Source organism: Polyodon spathula, chromosome 1 (assembly GCF_017654505.1).
Source record: "Polyodon spathula isolate WHYD16114869_AA chromosome 1, ASM1765450v1, whole genome shotgun sequence".
Taxonomy (NCBI): domain Eukaryota; kingdom Metazoa; phylum Chordata; class Actinopteri; order Acipenseriformes; family Polyodontidae; genus Polyodon; species Polyodon spathula.
This window is the reverse complement of record NC_054534.1, coordinates 87,055,754-87,081,567: the sequence shown is the minus strand read 5'-3', so window position 1 is coordinate 87,081,567 and position 25,814 is coordinate 87,055,754. Positions and strand designations below refer to the sequence as shown.

The 25,814-nt window shown below is 36.0% G+C and overlaps 1 protein-coding gene across 5 annotated transcripts in view; it reads right to left on the bottom strand.

The window, feature by feature from the left end:
* Positions 1 to 267: 267 nt before the first annotated feature.
* Positions 268 to 25,814, bottom strand: part of LOC121323776 (PR domain zinc finger protein 5-like) — an 83,224-nt gene continuing 57,677 nt past the window's right edge. For 2 of the 5 annotated variants that reach the window (XM_041264982.1, XM_041264995.1), the window contains exons 14-16: positions 23,017 to 23,102; positions 8,245 to 8,349; positions 2,136 to 5,283 (exon numbers count right to left, since the gene is read on the bottom strand). In XM_041264982.1, coding sequence (XP_041120916.1) covers positions 5,119 to 5,283; positions 8,245 to 8,349; positions 23,017 to 23,102 — 356 coding nt within the window. In that variant the 3' untranslated portion in view covers positions 2,136 to 5,118. Of the gene's footprint in view, positions 1,560 to 2,134; positions 5,284 to 8,244; positions 8,350 to 23,016; positions 23,103 to 25,405; positions 25,498 to 25,814 lie in introns of those variants that run through there. The other 3 variants (XR_005951177.1, XM_041265002.1, XR_005951185.1) reach the window with 3 other exon arrangements.

The following is a 25,814-nucleotide window of genomic DNA, read 5'->3' as shown; positions in this document are numbered from 1 at the left end:
TCCAGTCTGACCAACCACAGATGGTGTTCCAGTTTAGGAAACTGTAGGATTTACAATAAAAACATATAATTAGAGACAAATTTACTGTAACCCTTTTTTTGCTACACCCATGAATGAAACATAACTGACTGACAGATGTTGTCCACGATATAAGATTATTCCCAAAAAATCAATATGAACAAAAGTAATCTGGATAAAATTAAATGTAGACAGATTGCTGTTCTTAAGGTTGTATTATTGGGTGTATGAAGTTATGGATAAAGGCTACATATATTGCAAATGTAATCCTGGAAGCAATTATTCCAAGGCATATTTTGATGTGTATAAAATATATATCTTTCATAAAATAAAAACTAAATTGAAATCTATAAATATATGCTGCAATTGAGTACATTGACCAAATGCTTAGCCACTAATAGCTTAACTAAAAGCAATACTTTAGTTTGTTGTGTGTTTCACATGATTGTGGCGTGTGTAAATTTCCTGTGGGAATCACATTTATATACCCACTTACTTAAAGCTACAGTGGTGCTGCCGGTTGTATTAAGAACTGGTAGATGATATCCATCTTGGTAAGTCTGCATGTATTTTTCCGTTGGAAAAAAAAACAAAACACAAATAACATGCTGAAAGCTACAAATATAGGCTTTTTACTTGTGTATTATTTGTACTAGGAAAAATTGTCATAATTGTTTAAAAGTAAGAAGTACACAGAACACCCTAGTATTTAAATTACCTAAAAGCACAGCCTGTCAAACTTCAAACACATTTTTCTTGAGTTTAAAAAAAAAAGTGGGACTTAACAAGTTCTCACATTGAAGGTTTCAAAGTCTCTATTAAAGATTGCTTTGGAGATCGCTAGTAAAATGGGTACACTTTTCATAGCAAATATTGAGCCCTAATCATACTTTAAGTCATGAACGTTACCATTAGAATGTAACCCTACATAGTATCCAATTCAAATAATGTATTACCACAATTCATACCCAAGTTTCCTAACAATTGTATACTAGGTTATCTGGTTATATGTACAAATGAAGGTGTAATTGATGCGCATACAGATGGCTGGACAAGCCCCTTCATATATGCAGTACTTGGATGTTGTTACCACTAGCTGTTGTTAGTTATATTCTAATCCTTCAGACCTACCTTGTTTCAAAATACTCCTGTAGTATAATAATTTATAATATACCAAAGGGCTTTCTATGTCTAATTAAGGGTTTAACCATGTCTAGGAATAGAAGCACTGTGGTTTAATACCAAACTAGAGGCCTAAAGCTAGTGAAGATGAAAAAGTCTCTTCCTTTGCTGACACTAATCCTTTGTATGTTTTCTCCTTGTGATTTTGTTTTAGAGACCGGCTCTACTCCCTCCCCCCATTGATCAAAAAACTGCACACAGATGAAGGGCTTTTACATTTCACAGTAATACAAACCAGTACCCTAATGTAAACAAAATTATCTTAAAGAAATATTCAGAAGTCCCCAAGGTGCCTCTGTCATTGTGAGGAATTTGTTAACAGACAGTCTTAGCATAATTAAGGTTTATCCCAAGAGAATCTGTAAATAAAACAAAGACATAACACAATCATTAGTTTTCAGTCTGGGGTTAGTGTATTTTGTTTCAAAAGGAGCTAATTTGTTTTCATCCATAGTTGAAATGTATTTACATTTTCATCTTTGGTCTTGTCAGCTGAACCCCTTGCTGGGCACAGTTGTGGGGCATAGGTCTGTTTTTTCCATTACATACTTTGGTATATTAGTGTGAGCATCTGGTCTGCTTGCTTGCAGTAGTTATGGCTGCCACTCTTAACTGTGTCAGCTAGTGCCGTACCTTTTGTCATTTGAGGGTGATGACAGACCCCATGCAGACAGAAGCTTTTAATCTCTTTTGCTATTTCAACTTAAGCCACTGGCCACACTAAGAGATTTGAAAGATGCACACTATGTATCTCTTTACAATTGTAGTCCTGCAGGACCCACACTGGGAGGAAAATTAATTTAAAAGCAATTGTGACAGTCAGGGCATCAGCTTTTAAAGCTTTTCACTGTGGCCTTGGTATTTTCCTGACCACCACAGATGCCACAGTGAAGCACATAATTTTACAGGAAAAGTAAAAAACAAAACAAAAACAAAAACAAAAACAACAAAACGTAATCATAAGGAACGAAGTACATCCAATTGTACTCAGAGGATAACAGTATTATCTATGTAGTTTTAGTGTGTTTTACATTCATGCTGTCAGACACATTGTGTTGCTACCTGAAATAATAGTTTGCTAACTCAACTAAGATATTGAATAATATGCTAAATATCCTAGTCCTCTACTCTTAGCTCCCTTGCTAGGTTTAAGGATTTGTTACACACACACACACACACACACACACACACACAGCTATTTGGGCTGCTCTGTAGTCAAGTTGTAATTGTGGTCTGATTCATAGGCTGTCAGAAATTATAATTAGTGTACACACAAATGCATAGAAAGCTGCGGATAAGTGGAAAAGAGTTAAATTAACAACAAAATAATATTATCACCATATTATAATTCACATTGCATTGTAAGTGGCAGTGTAGAGTTAATGTAATGTTTATGAAATTCAAAGAAACAAGATGTGCAAATTACATTCATACATTAAGACTTGCCTCCTACATTCACAGCTGACAGAAATTGAGAGAAACTAGTATTATTCTGTAAACTGTAGAACAGTTTTCTTCCTGTTACAGCCTGTTCTTGTTATATCCCCTAACTAGTTTTGCCCCATGATCATTTAAGATATATCACATAACTAAAAACCCTCATTCTTTTCATCCAAACATTTAAGGTGATGCATTCCAAATTGAACTTATGTTTTGCTAACTTGTTATTTAAAATAAACACAAAAAACATGCATATTTCAGTAGCTTCAACCTCCTAGCTGTAATAAAAAGGAAGGAAAACACAAATCTATAGTGAGAAATCGGCATAGCAACCTTGAAAAAAAAACTACTGCAAACGTGACTGTGGTACAGCTTGCTTTTCTTGCTTGGAGTCTAGTGTTAACAGATTTCTTATGCTATAGTTTACCATAAGATATTTACCTCTTTAGATATTATATTATACATTTGACACAGATCTGAGACTGGGCAATACTAGGTAGCGCTCCATAAAACAATAACAACCATTTTTATAGAGCCTCACTAACAAAGTCACACAGTTTAAATCACGTCTTATGAATTATCTAGATATTAAAATAAAAAAATGCATCCAATTCCACTTGGGAGTACATTCCAAAAAATAGGAGCATAACAACAGAAAGAAGGTGCTCCAAAGGTCAAAAAACACATTGCAGAGACAGGAAGATCTGCTTGAGAACACTACAAGATGTGGCCTGGAAAATAGCATTGCACCACCTTGGACACACTACTGTCTGGACTTGAACAGTACAATTTAAGAAAAAGGCTGTTGGAGTCTGGACAAAACAGTGATAATCTTACAAACCTCAATACAAACAGGTGTGCACACTTTTCTCAGTTGGATCTCCAGTGCCCGCAGAGCCAAATTCATTAAAAGAGTTGAAGGTGGTTCTTGTGTTTTGGTTATATTCACTCGCATTATCCTTGCTAGTTTAAGTGTTCATTTTCTTCTGGAGAATATAACCTAGTGTCTGTATGAAGTAATCTGAACACATTCTACATCACAAATGTAAGTTCTTCCAGCAAAAATACAGACATTTGCTTAAATCCAGTTTCCACTGTTTGTGAAATGTATAGACTGGCTGTTTTTCTTAAGATATGGATGAAACAAAACATAGATCTGTATTTTTATCTTTGTCAAAAATGGAAGAGATTTTATGGTTCCTGGTTCATATTTTAGCAATGTTCGTGCTTCTCCACAATGTGATTGAGCTCATCAGTGCCGAAAGTAAAAAGACAATTACATTTGCTTATGAAAGTGTTAATATAACCTGGATTTACTGGATATAAAAAGTATATTAATACATTTTGTTTTAGTGTTTCTTCCATGTATTAACAGGTTTGTCTATCAGTAGAATAATCCTACTTTGACAAAGGGCACAATATTTAAAATGTTACATTTAATTTTGAAAAAAATACACAACTTTCAGCTATTAAAATGACGTTTATAAATGCTGGTGGCACTTAACATTTGAATTGCTAAGCCCCAGCTGACAAACTCTGATGCTATTTATATGAGCAAGCACGTTTTCAAGAAGTCAAGCAGGGTTTTTCACTAACCTTTATAGAAGTGCTGAAATGTATAACATTTAAATAAATAAAAAAAAAAAAGAAATGGTGTATTCTATGGCTTGAATGTTTTAAATATAACACTGTAATACAATGCTCATGTCATGCTTGCCATGTTACAAAGATTTGCACAACAATAGTACTGGTTTTATTTATTGGTTACGACAGAAGATAAATTGAGTTAGAACGTGGTAGCATCGAATTATATCACTGAAACCAGCAGTTCTGAGGCAATGACAGCAAGGCAGTTGTAAACTAGCTTGTATTTAATGAATTGTAACCAGTGGAAAAGATCAATGAGTAAATGTAGTATTTCTAGAAATAAAATAAGAAAATAAATTCCAAATAGAGATGCTGAGTATTCCCAAGTGTACCAAACTGCAGTAATTAAACCTTTTATGCTACAAAAACATACATCATGATTGGTGCTAAATGACAATCAAGACATGGATTAACCAAGACCAATAAATTTGAAAAGGAGTGGTTCAGCTGACAATCTCAATGTCAGAAGTCTGGTATTAAACAATGTATACCTTTGTATAATTTTTGAATATTTAACATAAAAAATAAAAAAAATCACCTAAAAAAGAACATATACTTACAATGTCAAACTTATGGTGCAGTAGTGCACTGTAATTCAATTACTGGACAGCAATTCTGAATCACTGTAATACAACTATATGATGGAGAGAAGGCAGGGTCGGAGGCTGTTCTACGACTCTTCAAGACGTGCCCAGGGGAGATCTGTTATTTGATCTTTGGTTTAAAAAATTCAAAGTTCTAAGTATCCGGGTTACTTTTGTCTAGCGTGGACAAAAGTAGTTTTGGGGATTGCCTGGTCCAGTTGAAAGGTGTGTATATATGCATTTAGTTTTAGCTGTCTCTTTCTCCGTGCACATTCTCCATATGTACTTTGAGGTAGTCATTTCTTGTAAATTTCTTGTGGCACAGCTGGCATTCTGCCATGGGTCGGTTTGGATTATGAGTCAGCTTGTGTCGAATCAGCATTTTCTTCAAGCTGAACGACAGATCACAAACCTGCAGGTATATAAGTAAAAAAACAAACAATAAATGAAGGAAATACTTCCATCAATGCATGTGTCTTCCACCAATTATTTCTTACACCTGAGACCGGAAGATTTAGGATGTAAAAGTATTCATAGTTGGCATTGTATTCTTATTAAGACTATGCGTACCAACGACTTGGTCCTAATCACCACATCTTGCAAAGCATATTCCCCTAAAAGCAGATTATGGAATTCTGAAATCATACAAACAGAAAAGATTAACCACACAACTACAAATATATTATCCAGTATCCTGGACACCACAGTGCTTCTGTATTAAAGGGGCTTGTGGAAAAGGTTCCATCCTTGATCATATATTTCCAATACTGGTCCCTAAAAAAAAGTTGTTGGATGCAACAATATATAAATGAATACCTTCTTCTAAAAAGATGCCTGATAAGGTTTTAGGAAACGTCCATAACAAGAAGGATTTAAATGGAATTGTTTGTTGATGAAGTATGAAGAATCTGAAGGCCAGAGTTTAAATTGGACTCATGATAAAAATGCAATGTGTCATCCCATTTACAGAATGCATAGCCTATGAATGTCATCATTTAACTAGGGTGATGACAGGGATACAGCCTTAGATTATCAATGTAAACCAGTAAGTAATAAACTGCTAACATTAAAATATTCTATGGTTGCTCCATCCAAACCTAAATTCCTCCTTACATCTTAAAAAAACATTACAGCATAAATTAAATTATAGCCTTTCAAAAGCTTGCATAGTGAGTGCATTCACATCACCCATGAGCATAAAAAATGTCTTATGTGTTTTAAACTATGTGAAATAATTCATGTGTATTATTATATACACTTTTTGAAAGTTTTTTTTTTTTTAATTCAAATTCATTCTTAACCAGCAGGGTCAGCAAAATGTAAGTTGTAGTGCATTCATCATAAATAAAAGAAACAGTTCATTACAAATAGTTTTAGGAGAACAGGAAATGTTGCAGTTTTATGCTTGGATTCAAGGGATTGAGCCAGTTAACACTGGAACGACCAAGGCGGTCATTTTGACAGTTTTTGGAAATTAAATTTAAATTGCGGTGCGTGTGTTTAAGATACGGAGCTGTGCTTTCCTGACTTTTCCTAAATTACTCTGACAAAGCAAGAATCACGTAGCTGCAAAAATTAGACAGATAAAATACTGTCAAACCTATTCCAACCAGGAGCTGTCAAACTGACCGATCTATATCAAACATATTATAACAATGAAATGTTGCAGTATTATTTGTATTTATCAGTCTGGACCTGCCACCATGTGTTGAAGTTTGATTATATCAGTCTGCATTCCTCATTGTGGTCTTATGACATTTCTATTGTTTCAACAAGCCTCCTGATAGCCCATCAATCAGCCTTGACAGCTCAGGGCGCCTGGCTGTATGCCTGTGTGATAGTCTTTCATCTGTGTTTTAGATGAAAGACTCTGGTTACTAAATAAGTCACTCGTTTTTTCTAAGAAATTAATTGTTACCCCAATACACATTGGAAATAGATCTCGGAAGATACATAACAGCAAAGCACTGTTTGGAATTACTGCAAAGTTTACCAAACAACGATTCTGATACGACAGAGACGGACAACGTCGAATCTGGCTCTGAAGCAGATAGGGTTTGAGAAGATTAATCTAACAGCAGCAGTGACAGTGAGGAGGATGCCAGTGAAGTGCCAGGATCGAGCGAAAAAGGCGCAGGACATCCCGTTGGAGAAGAAGCAATCCTGTGGCTGTCCCTGCAAGGATGCCAGCCACTTCACCTGCATCAGCCCGTGCATCTGATTAGGCGCTATTTCATCTGAGGCAGTCGCTTCTCCAGTGGTATTGCCAGCACCACCTGGAACTCAAGAGGCTGGTAATGATGGCACTGTATAAATCCAGGTGTTGAAGCTGCAGGTAGACGAGGTGAACATAATATTTTGAAGGACGTTCCAGGGCCCACGGCATATGCAAAACACAGCATTAAGTGCTTTTCGCCTATTGATTGACATGCATATGCTTCACCACATACAACGTTGCACTAAAGCAGAAGCCCATCGACCATTACAAGATGGTTCCTGATTAATGCCCTTGGAGGAATTAGAAGCTTTCATTGCACTACTATATGCCCGTGGAGCATTTGGTGCCAGAAGCCTGTGACTGCACAGTTTGTGGTCCAGTAAGTGGGCAGTTGCTTTTTTCAGAGACAATGCCACAGAATCACTTTTGTTCAAATGTTTATTTATTCATGTCATTTCGATACAGTATGTCTGTGCATAAACTCATAGCTTCGGTTGTGTATATGCGCTTTGTATATAGGCAACATAAACCCATTTATTTAAAAACAAAAAGTATACTTATTTACATTGTTTCAGTTGTACAATTTTGGATGTACATGATATACCTGTATATACACAAATTTATTTTCAAATATTAGTTTATTTCATTTTTTATTGTTTTTTGAGGTTGTGCTTTATGTAATATGTCTGTGTATAAACACATTTCTGTTCAAATATCTGTTTATTTACAATGTTTCAGTTGTGTAGATGCTTTATATGATGTTCCTGAATAGAACTACAACTTATACTCAATTGTTTGTCCTTTCATTTTAATATTTATGTTTTCAATATGCCAGTCAAATTGACTGCTCGTGGTTGTTCTAGGTATGCCTATAAACGCGGTCGTTCTACTGTTAAGACAAACATAGTTCTGTTATAAAAAATGAAAGTACGTTTTTGCCTTTTGAATGTTTACATTTTTTTTGTTTTGTTTTGTTTTTGTAAACCAAAAGCTGGCACCTCCAAAAGCACTGTTCTATCCACTGACTAGGGTAAACTCTAAGCTTCTCAGATTTGTTACAATAAATTGGCATGGCAGTACTTTGTCAACAGAATGGGCGAAGAAACAAAGAGTATTAACAAAATAAAACATATTTAATGTTAATATTTTACTTACATCGCATTGGAAGGGTTTCTCCCCTGTATGTGTCCGCATGTGCTCATCCAGACCTCGCTTCTGGCTGAAGGCCTTGTTACATTCGGAGCACTGGTATGGCTTTTCCTGTAACCACAATTAAGTGAAACTGAGTTGGTGCAGAAAACGAGGCAGTTAAGGGAGTGAAATTCCTGACAAGATTTTTATATTCTCTCCAAGTAGTTTTAGACAGTGAAAACATAAAGTCAGCCTACTGTGATTACAAAAGTTTTCTCCAAGCCAATTAGTAACCTAGTTGTCCAGAGTTTCACGAATAGATTCTGCTTAATATACTACAACATATTATAAGTTAATATAAACAGCATGAAATGTTAATAGAAACAGTGATTTTGGAAGACTGAAGTAGTGGTCTGGAACAGTTTTTACAAATGATCTTGCTAATTTTCTCAGTCGGTATTAAATTTAATGCATTGACTGGGCACACTTTTGTCCTTTGAGGGGAAGATCGGTTTTAACAAACCGGCACTGGAAACTAACCAAAAACACATTACAAACTACATTTTTATGGTTTTCATAATATAATTTTAACCAACATTTGTTTTTCTTTGTTTTTTTATGTTCTATAATTACATCTGCATGTAGCAGCATAGTGCACTTCTTTATGTATGTACTGGGATAGCTTAGGATACAAGTTGGCAAAGGAAATTCAATTCAAAAGCCTCAATACAATCAATAAAAATCTCTAATTTCAACCTGCCATTTTAACTGTTCCTTGCTAAGGGAGTGATATACAAAGCAGACAGAAGTCTATTAAAGAGAAAGTACTCCTTGGATATCACAACCTAAATACAGGTGAGCCGGACTGGAATGAAGCAATTAAAGTGTGTGACGGGAACAAAGAAAAATACAAAATACTTAAGGTTAAATCACCAAGTCAGAATGACTAATATTACAGAAAGCAATTATTTACACTATATAGTTAGGCCAAGACATTGTGTTCTTTCTTAAACTGCAAGCTCCTTTGTAATCATACTGCCACTGTTTCCTTTGATGGTGATTTGGTCTCTTTGACTCAACATGACATGCTCAAGAACTTCAATTAACATATGCAAATAAGGTTTTATATATACATAGGTTTAAAAATGCAATGCTATTTAGTCTGACCATGTTAGTTATATAGCAAATGTGTATTACACTATTTAATTATCCAACTTTTTTTTAAATGTTCTTCCAGACAGCTTCTGGGTCATGAATATTTATGTTGTGTAAAATACAGGATTTCAGTATACATTAGTACAGTATTTTTAACAAAATAGGATGTTTTAATATCTGTTAAAAGATTATCATGATTACTGAGAATGTAGCCAAGCTACCAGTGGCTTAGGTGGTATTTTTGGACCCTGTTTAAATATAAGCTTTATAAAATTCACCACACTGTTTTTGCACCAAAGTTCAAGATGCCACATTCTATTAAAATCTGTTTCCTAACTATGTATGTCTGACACTCTGTAAACCTTTGAAACAAAAGATCTGAAGTACTCATTGTGGCAAAAGCTGAACTCATCTATTTAACCTAGCTAGGTTTTCTCTGAAGGGTGCAAATTTACTAAACAATTTGAGATAAAAGGTACATTTTATTGAAAGTTGTTTATTCATACTGTTACAACAGGAATTACATTTGGTTGTGCACTGTCTGTGATCGAGTCTTATATAACTTACTAAGAAAGCTACTGTACGTCACGAAAATTGATATGCCAATATGGAACTTTAACAGACACAGCCAATTTGATGCAAGAATAATCAGAGTTGTAAGAAAAATGTAGTTTTCAACCAGAAATGTATCATATGTATCTGAAAGAACACAAAAAGAAAGAATATAAAAGTAAAATGTTTTTGTTTGCTTTCCCCCCCAGGATATTCAACTTTTAAAGCATGCTGAACTTAGAAAGTAGTTTCATGTACAATGCAAAAAAATAACTATTTAAGAATATGAAATTGGAAGCAAAATACAACTACACAAATACAACTGCAACCATCGCAGACCAAGTTTTATAAGGAATAAATAATGTCAGCATGTAATTATTTGTCAAGTATTTGTCTTTTAACAAGCCTTTCTCTTTACCAGTGTAAATCGTGTTCTAAGTTTAAGCACTGTAGAAATACATTTCTAAAACTGCATTCTTAAAAAGTACATAATTTGATTTTGCTGAGCTCCCTGAATCTCTGGAATGTAATTTATTTGTTTGCACTTAATAATTTTGAGTTTACTGAAAACAAAAATGAATAAGTTATAAATTATACTTTTAGAGCATCTTAAATCCTATGAGAAAGTCGCTGTGTGATTAAATATGCTGTGCTTTGCTTCTAATCTCCACTCGTTTCTAGAACAAGCCATCACTGTTTGCAAACAACGCCAATGAATTAATTCACCTGGCAAATTCAGTGTACAACTAGGCACTAAAGTCTCAAATAAAGAATTGCCTACTGTCGAACAGGCAGATATATCAGACTGATATGACAGAAGGACTGATTGATAGCAAAAAAAAGAATGACATAATAACTTAATAGCACTTAATTTACCAAAATGAAAATAATTTATTATGGATGCGGGAAAAACACATTAACAATCACTGCAGCGTAAACCTAGAAATCTGGCTGTGTGAACTTAATGTTTTTATTCCATTATGAACCTACGCAAAGGGGAAATACATAAATATAACATGTTTTTGTGTAAAAGAGAAAAGATTAAAAAAAAAATACATTATCTGAAATCAAATTAACTGAAGCACAATCTCGTAAATGCATCATTGTACTACAGACTTAATACAAGTGCAAATGCAATGAAAGTGAAACATAACATTTCTGTTTTGCAAAACAAATAATAAAAATAAAACTACATTGACTATTTAAGAACAGAGTATATATACAGTTCGCAGGATATCAGCACCCCTGTCATAGACGAAAGGTGGACTTGCATGGATACAACTAGTGATGAACCTAATGATCCTTGCGAACCCGGTCAGACAAACCAGCGTAAGAGAGAAAAGAACGTCAATGGGCACAAGCCTGGAGTTAAATGGCCAAGAGCTTGTGAGAAAACTGTGTGGGACACAGTAAACACGGATGTTTTACTTTGGAAAGGTTAAGTGGAACAGTTGAAAATAAGCTGGATAAATCTGGGGACATCATCTACGCATATGGAAGTGAGAGGTTTGGAGTTAAAAAAAGGAAGGAAAAAGTACAAACTATTCCTGGAAAGTCTAGATGGCAGCAGGACACTGAACACTTAGAGAAAGGAGGCAGCTGAGGAAGCAATGGAGAAGAGCAGAACAAAGTCAGAAGGATGGACTCAATCTGTAACAAAGGGTCATAAAAGATAAGCTGGGTTCAAAGTCCAGTATATCCTGGTGGAAGCGCTCGCCTTGCTCCTCCGAGTACGCTCCCATGTTCTCCTTGAATTTATCAAGATGAGCATCAAGGATATGGACTTTGAGGGACATCCTACAGCCCATTGTGCCGTAGTTCTTCACCAGAGTCTCAACCAGCTCCACATAGTTTTCGGCCTTGTGATTGCCCAGGAAGCCCCGAACCACTGCGACAAAGCTGTTCTAAGCCGCTTTCTCCTTACTAGTGAGCTTCTTGGGGAATTCATTGCACTCCAGGATCTTCTTTATCTGTGGTCCGACGAAGACACCGGCTTTGACCTTTGCCTCGGACAGCTTAGGGAAGAAGTCTTGAAGGTACTTGAAGGCTGCCGACTCCTTATCTAGAGCTCTGACAAATTGTTTCATAAGGCCCAATTTGATGTGCAGTGGTGGAATCAGCACCTTCAGGGGGTCCACCAGTGGCTCCCACTTGACGTTGTTCCTCCCCACAGAGAACTCGGTCCGCTGTGGCCAGTCCCGCCTGTGGTAGTGCGCCTTGGTGTCCCTGCTGTCCCAAAGGCAAAGATAGCAGGGAAACTTGGTAAAACCGCCTTGGAGACCCATCAGGAATGCCACCATTGCAGCCTCTTGATGCCATCTCAGAAAAATGCAGATATGTATCCACTTAGGCAGCTGGAACTAAACTGAACTGGTGGGCTTAAGGCCCCTGTATTTATATTACTGGAAAGTTCTAGAAAGTTCTAGAAGTTACTCCACGTTTACTCAGCACTGAATCTATCTGGAATGTTCTAGAAAATAGGTAAATTTCAAAATATCACTGTCCTGGTCACAAAAGCAAAGTTTGTGGGGAATAATCGCCATTTCCTATACTTTTGAGGCATAAGCAATTAGGAAATAACACTTACTACCCAGGAACCAAAAAAAAAATAATTGTTACACAGTGTTATCAACCTACCTATTAAAGAACTGCTTCATTGACACATCAGTACAAAAAGCGGGCATTCCAGGTTTCCCAGGATGCTTAGAACACATCAGCATAATCTGGCAACAAATTCAATCAGCTAAAAAGGAGAGGAAGGAGCTCCATGTGACATTCCTGGATTTGGCTAATGCATATGGTTCTATATATATATATGCTAATACATATGATCTTCTTTGGGCAGCATTTGATTTTTTCAGTGTACCAATGATAATAACAAAATTAGTGAAAGCCTACTTTGGAGATTTGCAATTTAGTTTTTCAACTTCAGAATTCAACACTACATGGCAATGCCTAAAAGTTGGAATAATGGCAGGATGTACCATTTCTCCACTGGCTTTTACCATGGCAATGGAAGTAATTATTGGGGCATCAAAATGGGTAGTGGGAGGAGAGCACTTGGCTTCTGTAATGCGACTAACACCAATGACCACAGCTCGTAACCGACTTACCATCACCAGGGGAACAGGTGTAGTGATGATGCGATGCAGGAGTGACAGGAAGACAACAGTTTCCAGTGACAAGCATACATGGATGACATGACAACAATGACTACAACAGTAGCCTGCACTAATCGGTTATTGGGCAAATTAACCAATAACACTGAATGGGCACGAATGCAAGCCCACTAAATCAAGGAGCATCTCTATAATTAAAGGTAAAGTAGTAGATAAACGGTTCAACATTAATGGTGAGGCAATACCAACAGTGTCCGAGAAGCCAGTGAAAAGTCTAGGCAGATGGTACGACGGGGATCTAAAGGACACAGTTCGTGAGGGAGAAGTTAGACAACAAGCAGTGGAAGGGTTGAACAAAACAGACAGCAGTGCTTTACCCAGCAAACTGAAACTCTGGTGCTTTCAGTTTGGTCTACTGCCAAGACTGCTGTGGCCACTGACTGTGTACGAGGTTGCCTTGAAAATAGTTGAGAAGCTGGAAGCTTTAATCAGTTCATACATCAGGAAATAGTTGGGAGTTCCACACTGCCTCAGCTATCTGCTGATAAGCAATGACTCGGGCTTTCCATCAATATTACTTCTTCTTGATCTAAGTGCTGCTTTTGATACTGTAGACCATTCCATCCTACTGAATCGTCTTGAAAGCACAGTAGGGCTGTCTGGCCTTGTCCTATCCTGGTTCAAATCTTATCTTTCTGATAGGTTTCAGTTTGTCTCTATTGGGGAGGTAAAATCGGCATTATCAGAAGTTGTTTGTGGTGTTCCACAGGGCTCCATTCTAGGTCCCTTGCTGTTTTTATTATATATGCTACCATTAGGTGACATTATCCACAGACACAGAGTGAACTTCCATTGCTATGCTGCTGATACCCAGCTACATTTGTCCCTAAAGCCAGGAATTTCTTCTGCCTGGGTGTTATTAGCTACTTGCCTTACAGACATCAAGTGTTGGATGTCACAGAATTTTCTTATGTTGAATTCAGATAAAACAGAGGTTATGCTAGTGGGATCACAGAACCAACTAAAAGGAAATGCAGGATTACATGAGCTCGACCTGCAGTCTTTCATCAAAACTAGAAATTAAGAGTTTGGGGGTCACCTTTGATCCTTATCTATAATTTGGCATGTGGGATCCCGCTTGCAGCTTGTTCAGAATACCGCTGCTAGAATTCTGACTAAAACCAGGAGTTAACATATTACCCCTGTTTTGGCCTCTTTACACTGGCACCCTGTGCAGTATAGAACTGATTTTTATACCTTGCTCTCATTGACCGTCTCACCAGAACTTGCGTGACAGTTTAAAAAAATGACAAAGAGCTCTTTTTCATTATATATACAAAAACACAGAATCAACACAGCAGCTCTTGAGCCTCTATTTGAAAGTTTAAGACAGCAAAAAGTAAACAAACCAGATTATGTGTGTGCACACATGGGTATCTCTGTGGAAAACCATCTGGGACAAAAATGTGTTGTGCTGCTTGCGAATGAGCCAGAAACAAAGCAAGCACGCCATCCATTTTATGTACAATACAAATCTGAAATCTACAAATTTAAAGAAAACAACAGTAAATGACATATTTAATCTTGACAAGCTTTGTTTTAATGATGTAATAGCCGCATGCAGTCATCTTATTTTAATCCTCAAGCAGAGTATGACACTGGTATAAATTCTATTCACATGTGAGAATTATGTGAGGCCTTTCTTCACAGTAGGACTGAAATTTGGCTATTAAGACACCCAGACAATTGTTAATGCAAGATAATACAAGTGTTACAAGTTCCTCACGAACCACTTGTTTGGACTAACTAAGCCCCCCGACCCCCACCCCGTGGGCATGGCAAAATGATTTTGACTGGTCTCATTGATGGTGGTTAATTCTGTTCCTTTGTCTCCAAAGGAAGTTAGTTCGTTTCCCAGCTGTTCCAACAAAAGGTTCAGGCCATGTGTCATCTAAATACAGTCCTTAATATTTAGCCACCTATGGCCAGAGTTCCTTTTATCATTAGGTTATAAAGCCTACAAACATCAGGATGTATTAATTCCAGGGTCAAGAAGTCATCTTTTGTCTTTCCAACATAAGGGAGGTAAACAGGGAGCAAACTGTTGACACAAGTACTGCAATGTAGTTTTTGTTTTAACAGTTAATATGTAGGGCCCTGCAGGAAACAGTGGCCTAATAAATGTCAGCCAAACACTGGTTCTGTTTTCTGAACAGACTTCAGAGTCAACATACCAACTCCTGCTGAGATGAGTAGCCAAATCACACAGAATACAGCTGACTGAAGTTAAGGGGCGTCAAATTTCATAGACAAATGTGTGAATATTTTAAAAACCTTTCAACCCAAATTCTACCAGAGGTATTAAATTATATGAAACTGTGATGTTCTTTTCATCAAATGAAGCGATCTACGTCTGGTAAGCAGTAGTTCTGCCTAAAGTTGCTATGCTGCTTACATTGTAATTAAAAAAGTGATTAGGTTACCATAAGTACGGTGGTTGAACGACATTTTTACATTTCGATTTTAAAAAACTTCAGCATATCTGAAATCAAATCCAAATTCAGCTACTATTTCTGCCCGGCGGTCATCATAGATTTCAGTTACGCCTTCTGCTGACTTTGAGCCTTAATAATTAAAAAATATATAGGTATACAAAATGATCAACACTTTGTTTAAAAAAATCTTCTAAGCTAGATGGCAGCTTTAAATTGAAAGACCAAAGTTTTAAGTGTACAAGCAAGCCTCCCAAAAACACCTCTCACTGTCGACAGACTGCCAAGGATGCCATGGCAGGGGCAAAGCAATTCTGCCAGTGCACCAAGTTGTTACTGCAGATATATGCGTATGTGTCACTTTTAAAGACAAGAGTTTTGTTTACTATATATCAAAACAATTATTAAAGCCTTGTTTAAAAGGTGATGTATTAGTAGGGCTGCCAACTGTCCAGTTTTAGACCCGACAGTCAGTTTTTTAGACTTGCTGTCCGGGTATACATTGCCCATTAACACTCCGTGCCAACTTCGCCAAAAGGTGACCACCGGCTCAGTGTCGTGGTGCAAATTTGTGACAAACTGCTGTGCCTTTAATTATCAATTGCTGTTGCTAAAACAATAAAAGAGCCGGACAAACTGATGTCACCACAGTGAGCAGCACATTTCAGCTTCTGATAGTTACATAATTTAATATATGCTGCCATTCAATTATTTTCAGCAAATGGCTGTAAGGACAGATGCTGCTAGCAGCCAAACAGAGATGGAGGCAGTGTCTGTGTTATGTAACAAAACTACTGGTTCTATGACAGTGTGTCAACTTTATGTTCTTTTAGAAAGAATTTAAAAAAAGAATCAAGGTCAGTTGCTATATATATATATATATTATATATATATATATATATATATATATATATATATATATAATATATATTTAATAAAACATTTATAAAGCATATATTTGAATAAAACATTTCTTTCATGGTATAAGTGTATATCACTGTCGGAAAAGAAACCGAGTTCAGTGAGGTAGCTTGTTGTATGAATAGAACTAGTTACCACACTGAATTACTTAGTCAAAATATTTAGATGCTCCATGAAATGTCATGAATTATTATAATTTTTCCACTGACTCACTGTGTGACCCTGAGCAAGTCACTTAACCTCCTTGTGCTCCGTCTTTCAGGTGAGACTTTGTTCTAAGTGACTCTGCAGCTAATGCATAGTTCACACACCCTAGTCCCGTATCTTGTAAAGCGCTTTGTGATGGTGGTCCACTATGATAGGCACTATATAAAAATAAAGATTATTATTATTATTATTTATTATTATTATTATTATTATTATTATTATTATTATTATTATTATTATTATTATTATTACTGCTACTACTACTACGACTGCAATAAAGTCTAGTTTGTTTTAATTGGGTAGAATATATTTTGCTGGCTAAATTAAAAAGATATGAAGCCAATGAAGAAAAAAGCTCTGTAAACGTCTGACTCTGTGTCTGTATACAGTGCCACTGGAAATGTACAGTTTCGATTCTGACACAGACACCATCAGAAACCTATAGTTAGTGATACTTGTGGGATTACTTTTACAAGCATGCTATCACCTAACAGATACAAATAAATAAAAATTGGTTTGTGTTCAAAAATTATAGTGATGTTAGACAGTTGAGCAGGAAACCAAGCAAAAATATAAAATGATAGGTCAATAAATGAGTGAGAACTGTGTACTTTTTTTTTTTAACATTGTAAGTGAGGTTTTCAATTAAACAAAATAAACTACATATAAGATTTCTATAAAGACTTTCGAAGAGTTTTAATTTGTCAATTAATTGGGGTTTTTTTTGCAATGATTTATTTATAAGATTTCAGGAATAATGCTTGTGGGAATTCTATGTCAATATTGTAAATTGACATTCCAGCCCAGATCGTTTATACAGTATATTGTTGCTTGATGTCGCCATCTGCGCTTTTTCTACACTACCTTATACAAGTAAAACAGTATGAACCTAAGAAACAAAGGCCCTGTCCTCACTATGCCCTTAAACCATCTAAAAAGTGCCAAATACGGTTAGCATCTACACTATGCAGCGTTTAATACCGTACTCGAGAACCAGACTCGAGGCCACCTCAGGGGGTAGTCTCGAGTCCGGTTCTAAATTAGATCTCATCAGGTAGTGCGGTTTATCACAAGTGTGGACACTGTGATACTAAATTAAAAAAACGTGTGTATCCTCCAGTATTGCAAAATACTTTCTGATATGTTTTGGCGTGTGTTCATTACAAATACAGTACTCAGAACAGGCTCCTGAAGGAGTTGAGAACGACTATCAATACCACTGTACTGTATACAATTTCTGAGGCTTGTTGTAAAATGGTGGATCATGGAGTGGCACGGAAATCAAGGCACACTGATATCAGGAGTGATGAAATCGGTCAAGAAGAACTTCAGAGTTCAAAACAAAACACACACATTATGATAAAATGTGCCTTGTGTTTTTAAGAAACAAAAACATAAAGTTCATGCTAAGAAGTGCTATGTCTTCCATGGGCATGGGCTCCATATTTGCATGGTGGGATACTGAAGTATTTAGTCCTGCAGTCCATTGCACTGCTAGGAACTGTAACCAAACTATTTTAATAGCATCCTCCAAAGCATGTGCCATCAGCTGACCACTTTTTTTCACTGTGAAGGCCCGCCATGCAGCCAACCCACAGCTACAGCATCGGAGAACAACACAGCTCTTGGCCAATTGTGCACCGCCCCCTGGGAGCTCCCGTCCACAGTCAGCAGTGGAATAACCTGTACTCGAACTGGCGACCTCCAGGCTATAGGGGGCATCCTGCACTCCACATGGAGCACCTTTACCAGATGCGCTACTCAGGAGCCCCCCAGAAACAACACAATTTAACTTAATAATAACTATTTATTTAATGCGTAGATTCGAGCCTGCGAGGACACAGCTCCCTGTGCTGAAGCCAGGCATTGGCTTTTATTACTAACCATGTGACCATTTTTGTTAAGTTTTAATAGCATATATTCTACACAGTTTAACATTCAATTCCGAAATGTAGTTCCTGCATGTAACATACAAAATGCTGAGTCACTGTGCTGCATTAATGGATGAACTGAAAAAAAAAAAAACTTCTATTTATCATAAGATGGATAAAGCACTGCAATACAATGTAGAGTAGAATATAAACATAAGACAACTGAGGAAGATATCCACTTAAATTCATAGAACCTTATTTTCTGATTAGTTTCTACTGCTGAAATGATCTCCAAGGTCTCTGGGAATCCATTAACAGTGTAGATAATGTGTTTAATTGTCTGAACAGAATCTTCTTAAGGCCTTTTTAAATGTAAAAGTAGAACAATCTCTGATTCCAATTTGATTTGTTATAAAAAAAAAAAAAAAAAATGTATAATACTTAAATGTATGATGTGCCTGTTCACCATTAGGTCTAAAATAGTAATATATAGTGGTAGTGTAAGTATTAGTGCATGGCTGTTTTAAAAAGCTTATATTATTATACATATTTGTCTTTTTTGTAATCCACTATACATAAGAACAAATAATTGAAAACGTCTATACAAGACATTCTAGAATGCAGGTGTGTCAGTAAAAACCTGGCCACCTTATTTTGAAAAGAGATTACAATGCTGGTGTGACAATACAAAAAAAGCCAGTATGAAGAAAACTGAACCTCAACATCAATATTTTGCTAAACAAACCTGTATATTGTTTCCCAAATGATTTTTAATGTCTAAATATAAAACTATAAGCAGCATTTACCAGACACAAAATACAAGATCATATATTTTTAAGAGTAAGGGCTAGGCATAACATGCAAGTCAACAAGACCATGCGAGTAAATTATCATACTATGGGCCTCATTTACGAAATTTTGGAGATAGCATGCACGTAAAGTAGTAAGCCTAACGTGTGTTTACTAACAACGAATGAATTCATTTATGTGCACACTATTTGGCTCAATTACACGCCATAGTGCATGCAAAAAATGTAGTGCGAGTGATAATTTAAGACGCACGATAATGTCCAAGACTACATGTGACCACCTTCATATAAAAAGTCCCAGCAGTCCAGGCATATCTTTTGGTCAGTGGCTTATTGTGAAAAGGTGGAGGTGGCTTACACTGACCGAAAATGAACGATCAACAGACATAGCATTCAGCAGGGGACAGGCAGAGGCAACGTAAAGTGAAACTGCACTTATTCCCTTTTAATTTTAACATGTATTCCTTGTCTGATGTAAAAAAAAAAAAAAGAAATAAGTATTTTTCCTTTCTCCTTTTAATGCATAAACAATAAAAGTAATGCTTTGCAAATTTTTTGTTCTGCTTAATCAATACTGATTGATGACACGTAGCCTCAATTCTCTTCTTCCTTGTCAGCACTGCTGCCCTGCAGAGCAGGCTCCATGGATGGGGGTGACAGCATTATGCGAGTACAATCAATAGCACCCATCACATATGCAAACACACACAGAAGACATGAATACAAGGTAGTTAGAAACGTATTGGAACCCTGGAAGATCTTTACGTACTTAATTTAACACATATTGTTGATATATGTGCAACCCTCTCTGTATAAGCCTGTATAAAAAGGAAAGCAAGAAATTGACTATTACTTCTTAATTTCATACACTATAGCTGTTCATTTTTTGTGTGTAAATTTTAGGTTATTAAATAGGTTGCAGTTAAAGCTGAATGGCATAGTTTAAAATAAATAGTTAATACTGTAAAGCAGGGGTGTGGCTGTGCAGTAGTTCAAAGTAACATTGCAGTTAAAATGGAAGGGTCTTTTACATATTGTACAGTATTTATCAAGATTACTCATGATTTCAAGGCAATGTTGCATTTTACCTCCTAAAGATACATGTTACTCTCTCAATGTTAAAATTAGAGGGTAAGTTACTCCCAGACCCAAAGGCTTATCTGGATGTCATGTACGTGGAAGGTGGAGGCGGAACACAGAAGATTCCAAAATCGTTACCATGGAAGAAATTAACTGGGATTACAACAGATAGTGCACCATAAATGTCTGGCTAGCAGAGTTAGAGTCCTGCTTCCAACACCTACCCGCTACTACAGGACCCGACCCGACCCCCCAACCCCCTGCAACACAGTCTTCTTACCAGCAACACGACCCGAGCTGACCCGCTTTAACAAGACCTGCAACCCGACCCAAACCCGCAAGTGCTTGTCCTTTATCTACTGCCTGCATCAAATGACTCTCTCACGCTCTCACATCACACACAGATATCTCTACCATTCTCCACATATTGAGTTTATACAATCATGGTCGCTTTCTCTAGTGGTCTGGATTTATTTTAACATTGTAACATATTAACTATCTCTACTTACTTTATTACAAAATACCTGTGCTTTCGCAGAGATGATGTAACAGTTCACAAAAACATAATGACAGGTTTTACAAGCAACGAATCCAGTCATGTTCATTATTTTCATTCACTATGTTTCCAGAATAATTCTGCACTTCTGATTAACCTCTTGAACGATTATCCACAGCATGATATAAGCCCTGAGGTATCTTTTGTTTCACCTCATTCACAAACATTTTTAATATCACCAAGCAGACATGATAAAAAGATCTTGTGACACATCAAACAACCAAGAAGGACACAGCTTAGTCAGCTGGCTCTTTCCTAATCGCCTCCTGTTTTAATTCAGGAAATACTGGTACATTTACCTTCTAATACATTATTATTTGGGAAATGGTTACAGAAGAGTATGCTGAATGACATAAAATGTTTTTGGTGATTCAGACCCGAAAATTATTTTTTTTTGTCCCGCAACCGAACCGCAAAAAAGTTCACATTCTGACCCGAACCCGACCATCCGCAGGCCTCACGGGTACCTGACCCGCTGCAGGACTCTAAGCAGAGTGCTGGAAAAAATTTAAGAAAGAAATGCAGAAGTACCAATTTTCTTACACTGGATTCTGCGTCAACAGGCATTATGTGGAAAAGCTGCAGAATTAAAACATATAATGCGCATTTTTATCAAGCGTGCCAGAAAAGAAGTGCCAAGTGTCCGCTAGTAGCACATTTCATAGTGATACTGTAAACTAAATCACATTTTCATAGCTTGACAGTATCTTTTTTTTTCAGTGCTGTTAAAAATGTCATATTTTGGAATATAAGTTAAATATTGAGACTTAGCATTTATTTTTATTTTTTTTTTACTGTTTGATTTTTCCATTGAAAGTCCTTCTATTTCCTCCATTATATTACATTTGTGATACCGAGGTTTTTTTTTGTCAGTGTTCTAGGAAAGCTGCTTTTAGTTACATCTGCCTATTTTGGCACTATAAAATACATTAAGTAACATGTTGATTAATTAATTGAAACTGTGCCTGCATACTTATTGATGAATAAGAATCGTGCAGTGGGGGGTAATGTGTTTTGTGTAAAGTAGTATATTTGCGTATATTGGCCTATATACAATTTCTACAGACATTTTCAGGTACATTACGGTGTATAACTTTTTATTTATTTATTTAATTTTTTTACGATGTGGCCCACCAAGTGAACAGTCTTAACTAAAATGGCCCTTGCTGCCAGATAAGTTTGACACCCCAGACCGAGACAATCGATTATCACTTCTGGACTTTTTCTGTTCAAACTCATTTTTATAACCAAGTCATTCAGCAAGTTTCATTTATTTCGTGTTTGTGAATCAGTGAATCAAACAAACAAATCTGTTGAATTGATTCACTAAACTGAATGAATCAAACAAATCGAGTCAGTAAAAAGAATTGAACAACACATCACTAGTTTTCAGCTCAGCAAAAGAGGTTTAAATAGTGTGCCTATCAATAGTTAAAGCCTGGTGTCCAAACAAAATAATTATCGCTCACTATAAGGTGCACACTACAATTATCACCCTTTAGTAAATACGGTGCTCATCTCATTATTCAGAGCTGGGTGCCTCTTTTAAATACATTCATTACCATACAAATCACATATTCATTCTGATTACCACAGTGTGACACAATAAAATGTGTGCCATAATATTTCCACTATTTTGCGCGATAATGAATACACCTGCAATAGTAAATATGGCAATCATGAATGAGCACAATAATTTCAATTTCCGAACGCCATAAAGTTTAGCGCCCTTTCGTAAATGAGGCCCTATATATGTCTGCACACCTTCCTTCCCCCATCCCCACTGTATTTTAATATAATAAATAAAAACAATTACCAAGGTGTTACATTCTTAGCAGTCAACACATGATCATAGAATTAAGCATTCATAAGGAATTAAGCATACAGTACGATCTTTCCATGAACATCTAACATCTATAAAAAAATGAATGCATTTTTAGGGGACTGAAGGGAATAAAACTGTCAATACAGTTCAGCTGTAGTTTGCAAACATTTAACGCTGGAATGCCAACAACAAAAGAGCATAATGCCTACCCTTGTGTGTGTCCGAATGTGCATCTTTAATCCGTCATTCTTGCTGAAAGCCTTGTCACAGTAGGAACACTGGTAGGGGCGCTCACCTGCAAATATGATAAGCATCAGAGGCATGGAAAAGCGCACAGAGAGGGGAAACGGCTGTCTCGGCACATCAAGGTATCACAGTGTGGCAGTGTCAAAGACAGAAATTCTTCTGGTCTAGTGTTAATGTTTAGTTCAAACAGAGAGATCAGAGCTTTCCAGAAACTAAGCGTAAAGAAAAAAATTCTGTTTTGGCCACATGCAGGGCTGGATCAAAGTTCCACTTTTCAAGTGTTTGATGTGCTGCCTGCTAAGGTATGGTTCCATGCAAAGATATGTTGTAAAAATACAAAACTGGCAACAAATGAGTGATATGTTCCCTGGATCTCCTATCATGATTTCTATGCTTGACAGCCAACTATGTCTTAATTCCATACTGATTGGATCTGCCTGTCTGCATAGTCACCCAGGTGTCATCACAGTATTCAAAGTACACACGTTAACTTATGAACAATATTATTTGCAATTACAGATCATGTCCTGTCCTTTTTTTTTTTTTTATATATATATATAAGACAACACTGCCTCCGCTACTGTCGGTATTATCTGCCATAAAAACTGCTGCAACAGGAAAGACCTGCACAAAGCTGCTTGTGACTTTGTAGAACCCATTAGAAACTGAAATTGAGGCTTGCTTTACAGGTAATGTTGGGACATTACTGCTTCAAGTTCAAAGTTTGCCCTCATGTTTTCAAACGATAACATTTTATAACCAGCAAGAAAGAACTTGTTGCAGGCAGGAGCAGTTACATTGCTGTTTTACGTTTGTTTTTACTAGTTTTTGAATGTTAAAATGGTCTGGCTTCTTTCAGGAATAAGAAAATTAAATATTACAGTGTTTTTATTTCTATTTAGCTGCTTGGGAATTGTCTGGGCTTTTGTACTGGTTGGTGAGTATAAGCCCAGGCAAAAGGCAAGCAATTTTCAACACATTGTAAAGGTTTTAACTTTTCTATGCCAATAAGCACATTCAATAATTTTTTGCCAGATTTTTGTGAAAAGGGTACTTTCTTTGGGTCTAGGATTTATAACCAATGAATCAGATACTACGTTTTGGATCCATCGACATGTAATTTTAGAAACACACAATGTGAAATGTCAGGAAAAGCATGATTGCATTTTAAGCTACTGCTGTCAGAACGTAAAGTTTTTGAAGTCCACTAATGGAGAGCAAAGGGAAATGCAGATTGGCAGATTGCTTCTAAAATATCAATGGTCGAGTGGAACTCCAAGTGGCCAGATGTCATTGGATATTCAAATCAAAATAAACATGGATTTGTCCAATCTCCTATGTAGTTATTTTTGTATTTATTATTGTTTTTAAAATACAGTAGCAGAACAATGGAGATGTGAATGTCCAGGAGGATATATAGTTGGGGGAAAATCCATCCGGTCTTTGTAAGTATGACACTGGCTATGAGAAGACTAGCTAGAATAATGTAAGATAACAGCCTTTCAAGATCAGAGTACTTGCAATCTTGTCAAGTTGGTGTACAGTTTACTGCACAAGGCATATCAATGTTTTAATTTTGTATCTAGTTAGTTATTTGTCATCATCAAGTACTTTCCAAGGAAACAAGTTACATGATATATTTTATATTACTAAAAATAATAAATTAAGAAACTAAAGAGAGCTCTTTCTAAATGATTCTAAAATAATGATACTTTAATATTAAAATGTCCTTTGAAAAAAACAAATTCAGAATATACTTTAAGGGAAACCTTTTTGTTATATAAATTATACAAATTCTGTTTTCTGTTATTTCAGGCAAGCAATATGAAACACAAGCTGCCTCTGTTTGAAAACCAACTCAAGCTACTAGGTAATATGAGAAAACAAAAGAGAATTAAATTAATGTATTCTATAATTTGCATCATTTCAGAGGGTAATTTAATAAGGATATTTGGCTGGGAGTCAAATCCCCCACCAAAGTGGCAAACAGAGTAGCTCAGTGTTTAAACTGTACAAACCTGAACTTCGTAAGAGAACAACCTTTTTCGAAAAAAGCTAATTTTATATATATATATATATATATATATATATATATATATATATATATATATATATATATATATATAATAATTTTGACAAGGTTAATTTGTCTTAAGTATTTAATGATTAACAATTCTCAAAGTTTATATATATATATATGATGTATATATATATATATATATATATATATATATATATATATATATATATATATATATATATATTTTTTATGAATTAAGTCTGTTTCCCCCATTTTTTTTGGTATCATTTACAAATACTGTATACAAATAAACTAGGAATAGACAGTACAACCTGTAAGGGGTGTGCAGACACTCCAGTTTTCTTTTTTCCTTCTTGTTTGGTCAGCGGGTGTTAAATTAACCATAATGAAACCGGTTAAAAACCTGTTAATTACACAACAATAAGAGACACTTTTTCTTCATTTGCACCTCCTCTACACAGTTAAACAGCACCTATTCCTGAGAGATACCCTCCTGGGTTTCTTTTGTCAGATAATAATGTCCCCCAATGGTAAACAAGTAGTTGTTTTGATTAGAGGGGGAATTATCACCTTATTAACGAAACCCATGTGTTTATAACAATTATACACTTTGCAAAGCAATTAGTTTTACATAACATAGACCTATGTTAATGTCAACAGAACAGGAATAGAATGTCTTAATAACACTGCCCATGAGACGAACCTACAGCACTCTATGTT